The sequence below is a fragment of the Gossypium raimondii genome, chromosome 10 (genome assembly GCF_025698545.1).
Source record: "Gossypium raimondii isolate GPD5lz chromosome 10, ASM2569854v1, whole genome shotgun sequence".
NCBI classification, from domain to species: domain Eukaryota; kingdom Viridiplantae; phylum Streptophyta; class Magnoliopsida; order Malvales; family Malvaceae; genus Gossypium; species Gossypium raimondii.
Window position 1 is genome coordinate 23002424 of NC_068574.1, and position 9135 is coordinate 23011558.

General features: G+C 37.5%; 1 protein-coding gene across 1 annotated transcript; it reads left to right on the forward strand.

The window, feature by feature from the left end:
* Nucleotides 1-7322: 7322 nt before the first annotated feature.
* LOC128033909 (uncharacterized) lies at nucleotides 7323-8776 on the forward strand. The gene is made up of 4 exons (XM_052622407.1): nucleotides 7323-7425; nucleotides 7510-7832; nucleotides 7914-8100; nucleotides 8277-8776. Exons 1-4 carry the CDS (start codon nucleotides 7323-7325, stop codon nucleotides 8774-8776), a joined length of 1113 nt encoding a protein of 370 aa, XP_052478367.1.
* The last annotated feature ends 359 nt before the right edge of the window (nucleotides 8777-9135 follow it).

Genomic DNA, 9135 nt, shown 5'->3' on the forward strand with positions numbered 1-9135 from the left:
AAGAGATCTTTCCAACACAATCACCCTATCCTTTAACTTGCCCTTTTCCTTCTGGCTTTCTGACAAACTCTTTTCTAAAGCCTCATTTCGCCTTTGCATCTCTTGAGATCTCTGTTCCCATCTATCGGCCTTGTCCTTTTCTTCTTGGATTTTTGCTCGCCACTGTTCTGACGTCTTTCCCAGCCCAACAGTTCTTATTGACAAACGCAACTTTTTATAATTCGTCTTTAGACTGCCCAGTTCCTCATCAGCCTTGTTTTTCTCTTTCTTCAACTTCTCATTCTCAAGCTTCTGAACATCTATGTCCAATCTCAAGTTCATCTTTTCCGCCTCCATTTGCTCTATCCTTTTCTCCAAATCCGCGTTCTTCTTCTCAAAATCTTATCTTACAATTTCCAATTCTAAAGGGATGACTCGCAAATGCTCTTCTATTGACTGGCCGTCCTCATGATTTAACTTATGTGTGTTATCATTAATCCTCCTAGCCCACCATCCATAATACTCAGGAGTTGTCATCGGCCCCACAGCTAACCTCTTCATTCGGCGAGTCTGTTTCCACGCATTGGACATTTCTTGAATCTTCTTTCTATAACTATCATCTTTGTATGAAAATTCACAATCAGCTATCCCTTGTGTCGTAGGTATAAACTACCTTGACTTATATTGCCTTAGCACCAATAATGGGGCATATCGACAGCTCTCCAAATACCCAATAAAGGTACCCAATTGAAATTACCACACCTATATAGGATCTCATCTGGAAGCAACCAAGGAGCTCTCCACTCAACATCTTTTTCTTGAAGATTTTGAAGGATTGCCATCCATTTTTCCTCCGAAATGTCATCCCTCCTCGGCGTAGCAACTATCTCTTTTAGTGGTGAATAATTTTCAGAAAAGACCCGATATGAAACTTTATCCACCTTCTAAAAGTGACTGTGAAACCATACGAGTAGAAGCTGCGCATATCTGATAAATCTACCCTCACCCATTTTTCGGCATGCACTCAATGACCTGAAGGTTTCTGCCAAAATTGCCAGAATCGGTGTAACCTTCTTATCAAGCCGATCAAATAAATCGGTGACTGCTTCGTCCATATGCCCCAAGGCTTTAAGGAAGACAACCAAGCCGTATATACTTAAAGCGAAGATATCTAACCTCTTTCTTACGTCTGGGTGGGTGAGAATTGCATCCTTCAAGCTCTTCCAAGGAATGCACTTGCTGTCCCCTTTTTGCTTAACTCGTGCAGCGACCCACTGCTCACTCATCCCTATTATACCTATCAGCTTCTTTGGGAAGGTTGGCACATTTATCGCTCTCGAGTAGACTCTATCCACTTGAAACTTTGAATATCAGAGTAAAGCCACATACTCCTCTATCGTAGGTACCAAATCGACATTCCCAAACGTGAAGCAACTGTAAGCAGCATTCCAAAACTGGGCGAGGGCTCGAAACAAATGTTTGTCTACCTTCACATCAAGCAAATAAGGCAAGTCCCCATAATTGTCGTAAAATAACTACCTAACTTCATTATTCCACTGGTCTCAAATTTCTTTCAGCTCCTGCAAATTGTTTTGAGCCATACTGATGCGAGTAAAATCCCATAATTCCGATACATACCCATCGGCCAGGCTATCACCCTTTTCTTGCTGCGTTGTTTCAGACCAAGTTCGGACAGCCGCATTGTCCTCCACTTTATCAAGAAACCCTTTTTCCATGTTAAGCTTTCTATCTAGCAACCAAATCTGAACTGACGCCTTTTATGATGAAATGAAATGCCATGTCATGCAAACAAAATAAAACACAAGAGTCAGTATCCAATACAAGCATATAATCAAGGAAGAGTAAAATGTCTATTAGGACATCTACTAGGGTTTAGTGTAGTTCTACCTAAGGCAAGCTTCTAAGGCTCATTATATGCGGTTTGGCTCTAAAGTAAAGGTACCTGACCCAGCAGATTCCTTGATCCTCACCCATTATAGGCTCATATAGATCAAGTTCAGTCAGGGGGAAACATTTTCCCTATGACTATACGGAGATGAAAATCTCACGAAGGCATAGGTACCGATGTATCCCGAAAGCGATCCACCATCCTATACAGAGGTGAAAACCTCACGAAGGCATAGCTTCTCACTCCCACTTAAAAGGGTAAAATTGTTCAACTCATGAAATGTAGAATGCAAACAATATTTAAACACGAGGATAATGAATGCAAAAGGATGTCATGAGTTTTTTTTAAAAAAAATATTCTCTCGACCATAAGACAAAAATTAATCAACTTTGTGGCTCGACTCTCTTATTTTTAAAAAAAGTCCCCAGTGGAGTCGCCAAGCTGTCGAAACCATTTTTTTGAAAACAAAAAATTTTAAATTTTAGGTTGTCGACTTTTAAAAAATGAAAATTGGAAGTCGCCACCAATCTTTTATTAAGGTGTGATTGGGTCACCTAAAACGACTTTGGTCTACGAATTTTAGAAAAACGGGTCCAGGAGTCAGATACGTACGAAGAAGGATTAGCACCCTCGTAACGCCCAAAATTGGTACCTAATTAATTAATTAGTGTCTTAAGGTCGAAAATTTTAAAAAAAATATAATCTTTAAAAATTTAAAACGTTACGTATTATGACCCTTCTCATTTCAAAGAAGAAAAATGCCACATCCAATGCGTTAGGGCACAACATTCTAATTCCCTCCAAAATGAATTAGGTCAGAATACTCGTATAATAAAAAAATTAAAAGAATATCCATTTATCCAAGATTTAAGAAATCGCGGCGCAATACGTTAGGGCACAAAAAAATTAAAAGAATATCCATTTATCCAAGGTTTAAGAAATCGCGGCGCAATACGTTAGGGCACAATTCCTTTAAAATCCAAAACTCGGAATATTTCCTTTATTATTTTTTTAGAAAATCTTCATTTCGAGAAATCAATGCGTCACATCCAATACGTTAGGACACAACGTGTTGAATTCCCAATAATGAGCTCTTATTTTTTGATTAAAGAGAAATGCTCGATTGTTAGATTTAACGAAGAAAATCGGAACCCAATGTGTTAGGGCTCAATTTCCTTGAAAATCCTAAATACGAACATTATCTCAATTTTAAAACAAATTTCTATTTTTAAATTTGAGTAAAAAATGATGTAACGTTATTTTATATGCTAAATGTCGTAATAACAATGATAACAAATACAATAATAGCATAGAAATAATATAAACAAATGAATATAAAATAATGACATGCAAAAGCTATCAAAAAGAAAAAATAAGCAAGATAATAATAAAAATATGCAAACATGAATTAATAAGCAAATAAAAATATACTGTACACATTAAAAAATACATGAGTTTTAAAGAATTAATATAATATTAAAATTAATTCAATAAATTAAACATGTGTATATAAAATATAAGTATGCTAAAATTTTAGTATATAAAAAACATAAATACATGCTTAAAAATATATATACATAAAAAATAATAATAATTGCATATGAGAATTACAAAATAAAAATTAAAAGAATATAATTGCATTATCAAAAATATTGATTTTTAAAGAAAATATAAAAATGGACTAAATTGGTTCGCCAGTAAAGATTCGGGGTAAATTCGTAAATAAATAAAGTCTAGAGGACTTAATTGAACGCTCGAATTACATAGAGGGGCTGGAAGGACAAATTTCCCTTCTCCTCTAAAACGAAGCCGTTCGAAAGGATTAAATTAGAATTTAAAATAAATTAAAGGCCGAATTAAAAGAACAAAAATACTTAATTAGAAATATGTTAAAAGGCGGAGGGGGCTAAAAACGCAATTTACCCCTCCTCTCAAAAACACGCGGATCCTAGGCCGGGTCGGGTCGGAGTCGGGTCGGCTTACCCAAAACGACGCCTTTTTGGGCGAATGAGGGCTCTCCAAAACGACGCCGTTTTGGTACCCTATAAATACCCCCAATCTTCCAAAAAAATCATTTGAAACCCTTTTTTAAAAAAAACAAAAAAACCTTAAAGAAACACTCTCCTCACCATCCATCCTACCATCTATTGGTCATTATTAATCTCTTCACGGCCATCGCATCGGCCGCTTATCTCGGCGGCCACCACCACCGTCATGGTGGCTTAGAAAGGAAAATTTCTTTAACCTTCTCAACCTCCTGAGCCTAGATCCGGGCTAAAATCTCGCGAAATATTGACGAAAGGGCATCCAGAAGTAGAGAAACCTTTCGGCTTCTGGTCGTCAATCCTCGGTGACACTTCCTCGGCCATCCGCGGTGGTTAGGGATCGAATATAGGTTTTTTCCTTCCTTTTATTTTTATATTATTTACATAAATAATAAAAATAAATATATATATATATAACAGAAAAATAAAATAGAAATGCAAATATCAACCTTTAATCGACTATGCTCTCTGTATTGTGAAAGTAAAAGCCTCGATTTTTATTCGATTTTTCGATCCCTATTACAATGTATTTGATGTCCTTTTATAGTCGAATGAAAATAAATCAAAGAACGAATAAATCTGGATATATCTTTGATTCTCAAATTTATGATTTTCTTTCCATATGTTGTTTGTTTCCTTTCAGGTGAAGATCACGAGGATTCGGGGACAAGGTTTGCGGCGACCAAAGTTTACCCTAGAACCTTAGGGTTTCCGAAATTGTTCTTGGGCTTGGGGGTTAATTTTGGGCCATTTGTTATTGTATTTTGGTTTGGGTTTTGGGCCCAAAACTGTTGTATTTGGACTGTTTTGCTTCACTCAGGCCAGGTAAAAATTTGTGTATTACACTTGCAATTCATTCATAGTTCAACGTGTGGTGTAAGTTTTGTCAATATATTTTTATGTTATTTTACCCTTAATTTGTTCTTGAACAAGATTAGAGTTGTTGGTGTTTAGTTTCCTTTCCATGTTATGTTGAGTTTTTTCGTGATTTTGATTAAGCGAAGGGTGTGAGAATCAAATTCCTCCAGCGGAGTAGTTCTCGTTTGGACACTATTTTCTGAGTAGTAAGTACTTGAAATTCACTTTAAAGATTGAAATTTTGATAAATGAATGTGATTTTGGATGGGTCTTTGATGGTTAATTGGTGTGATTTGATGATTGATTATAGGATTTGTGAGTTTCCGATTGTGTGGCTGATAACAAATATTGTCAGGTGTGTGAACTAGCCCGAAAAACTCGATTGAAACTCAAAAAACTCAAAAATAGGGGCTATTTTTGAAACTGCCTAGTGTCACACGACCGTGTGGCAAGCCGTGTGACAAATTGTGTTTGATTACAGAGCCTGAATAGGTAAGCTTTGTTGGCCACACGAGCTGGCTTATTGGGTTGTGTGTGCCCTTTGGGCCAATTTTAAGGGTTGATTAAGGGACTCAAAAATAGAATCCGTAAGCATTTTGGTAGGCCTATAAAATCGAAAAATTTGGTAAGTTACACATGAGTAAGCTTAGAGAGCATGTTAAGTAAGATTCGCATTGTGTACATTATGTGTTATGTTACGCTCTGTAAATATATGTTTAGACATGCATGCCACGCAGCCTATATGATACGTATGTAAATTAACATGATTATGTACATGCATTGGGGTGGGTTTTGATATTATGGAATAAGTGTATTCTAGCAGTAGATTGTCTGGCAGCTCAGCTGCATATTTTGAGTGGCATACTGCCACGTACTGGTGTGATTGGATGGATGGACTCCTGTAGTCCTAATTGGTGTGATTGGTTGGATAGAGATGATGTGTAGCGGATAGGGATAGGATTTGTTTTGATATGCTATATGTTTTGAAATATACAAAAAAAGATATATGTGTTCTGTATATTCTAATCTAACATTTGCATATGTGTATGTTATGAGCAAGAAAATTTTATATGTGAGCCAAGTTACACACTGGGCTTCTAGCTCACTCGTTTGTTTTGTTTCATTTCAGGTGACTCTCAGGCTTAGGATTGGGCGACGATTCAAGAGCCCAATTTGCACATTTTGGTTTAAGTATGATTTAGATCAAATTTTGGACTTTACAGACATTCGAACTTTTTAATTTGTCTTGGGACTTTAATTTTGGTTTGAAATTTATTTTGCAAACGTATTAACTAAAATTGGTAGTTTTTAACAAGATGGCATAAATGACAAAATTTTATGATTTTATAAGTTAATACCTCTAAAACGTTTTTTCGCAACAAGGTTTTAGAAATAACACGATGTTTTGGGACGCAAGTGGTTAAATGATTGTTTTTGTTTTGTTTAAATCAATAAAACACAGTTTCCGTCAAAGTGTGCACGTAATTTCCTAAATACTTACATTTTCGATAAATCTATCAATTTTGTTACCTTTGGATTAAAAATGAGTTTAAACAAAAATTAATCATAACGTCTTTACGTAACAAAGTAACCTCCATAATTCGACCGTAACATCTAGGCCGGGTGTGGGGTGTTGCATTTAGTAGTATCAGAGTCAGATTGCAAAACTTGGGCTGTATATTTTGGGTCCAAAATGTTTGAGAAAAATAAAATTTTTCTTTAATTGGAAATTTTATTAAAATTGACTTTTTTATTTTTGAAAAGTGAAATTGGGACTCCGGCACCGATCCGAGTGAGAAATATGAACTTTAATTATACTTTAGATATTTTTGCATGTGATACTTTAGTACAATTATTTGCCTTTAGAGGCTGTAGTGCAATATCAAATTCTCTAAACTCTGATACGTACTTCCGGTAAAACTTTAGATTTAGGGTTTTTGAAATCTAAACTAATACATAAAACTTTGAAATTGTCAGATAAGATAATGAGTATACGTGGATCCCGAGGATATGGTACCCGTGGGCATGGTGGGAGCCATCGGGGGGCTCAAGCTGAGCTATTTTCGATGGGTAGTATGCCCCAATTAGATTCAAGTGAAAATATCAGAATTCCTATCGTTGAGACTGAGTCATCAATGGCTTAGACTGCTGGGGACGACGCATTGTCCCAAGCTATGTTGAGGGTTTTAGAGAGGGTCGTTGGGATCCATACTGGATCTGGGAGTTAAGGGTCGGTAACTAAACGACTCCGGTCTAATGGAACAAAATTGTTCAGGGGTGTCGCTAGGGTCGCCCTGGCTATGGTTGAGTATTGGTTGATGGCCATAGAAAGAATTATGAATGATTTAGACTACACCCCTGAGCAGAAACTAAAGGGTGCAGTATCTTTGCTTCACAATGAAGCTTACCAATGGTGGTTGGCTGTGAAGGAGGGCACTCGGCCTTAGCAGGTGACTTGGGCTTATTTTCGGAATGCCTTCTAGAATAAGTATGTGGGGGCGAGTTATATTGAGTCCCGTAAACACAAGTTTATGGGGTTCACTCAAGGATATAAGATATTGGCCGAGTATGAGGCTGAATTTTTGAGGTTTAGTAAGTATGCTCACGGATTGGTAGAGACCGACTATGATAAGAGTATTTGGTTTGAGGATGGGCTAAGATACGAGATTAAGGTTTTGGAAGCTCCCCAATGAGAATGAGTCTTCAAAACATTAGTAGAGAATGCGAAGATTGTCGAGGAGATTAAGCGTGATGAGCACGAGAAAAGTGATAAGGAAAAGAGTCAGAATAAGAACAAGAGAGATTCGAGTCCTTCTAGTTTTTTGCAGCGGCTTATGAAACAAGCCAAGTTTGAGAGACCTCAACAGTTGGAGCCAACTGCTAGAGTTGAGCAGGTTGCGGTCTATGAATACTGTAATAGACGCGATCCGAGCGAGTGTTGGAGGAGGATCGGGGCTTACTACATATGTGAGCCTACTAAGCATAAGATTAGTGAGTGTCCTCGTATAGTTGAGTCAGTGCGGGCTTTGGTTTTGGATCAGGTTTAGCCTTAGATGGTTTTTCACCAGCCTACTAGGGGTTATGGTTAGATTAGGTGAGGTAATGGTGATGGTCGTGGTCAGAGGGCACCAAATAGAGGTACAGTTCAGACTGAAGCTAGACAATCAGGTTTAGTTTATGCAGCGAGGTGCCGTGAGGATAGAGATGTGACTAAGGTTATAGTTGATACATTTGTAATGCATTCACTCCCTAATTTTGCATTGATTGATTGTGGTTCCACGCATTCTTACATTTCTAGTAGTGTATCAGGTAATCTGGGGATTTTGGCTGATGACAATAGTTGTGAGCTTTTTACGATTAGTCTTTTGGAATAGTCTATTCCAATTAGTAAAGTGTTTAGGAGGTGTCCGCTTGAGGTTCAGAGGGTTGTATTCTCGGCTGATTTGATGGAGTTGCCATTTAGAAATTTCTAATACTGGGTATAGATTGGTTGGTGGAGCATCATGTTGGATTAGATTGTGAATCTAAGAAGGTGACTTTTAAGGTAGGGGATGGTGAGAAGGTTGTGATGGTCGACGAGAGTCGAGGTTACTTCTCTAATGTGATCTCTGCTCTTATAGCTGAAAAGTTAGTTCGTAAAGGGTGCGATGCGTATTTGGCTTATGTACATGACATCAGTATTGTAGAATCAGCTGTGAAGGGGATTCGAATTGTTAAGGATTTTTCAGATGTCTTTCCCAAGGAATTACCGAGGTTACCACCAGATAGGGACGTTGAGTTCAGAATTAATGTTCTGCCTAGGACAACTCTAGTGTCTATCGCCCCATATCGTATAGCACCGAAGGAGTTGAAGGAGTCAAAGTTGCAGCTTCAGGAACTTCTGAGTAAGGGGTTTATTTGGCCTAGCATGTCCCCGTGGGGAGCACCGGTTCTATTTGTTAAAAAGAAGGACGACTCTATGAGAATGTGTGTGGATTATTGTTAGTTGAACAAATTAATGGTAAAGAATAAGTACCCACTTCCGGAAATTGATGACTTATTTAATCAATTCTGTGAGTCGTCTGTGTTCTCGAAGATTGATCTTCATTCCGGATATCATCAATTGAAGTTTAAGGAGGCTGTTATGCATAAGACTGCATTTAGGACTCGCTATGGGCTTGTGAATTCCTCGCTATGCCATTTGGTTTGACTAATGCTCCGGCTGTGTTAATGGATCTCATGAATCGAGTTTTTTAGCCATATCTGGATCAGTTCATCATAGTGTTCATCAATGATATTTTGGTATACTCTAAGGCTAATGATGAGCATGATGGGCATCTTAAAGAAGTTTTTCAGATTCTTCAG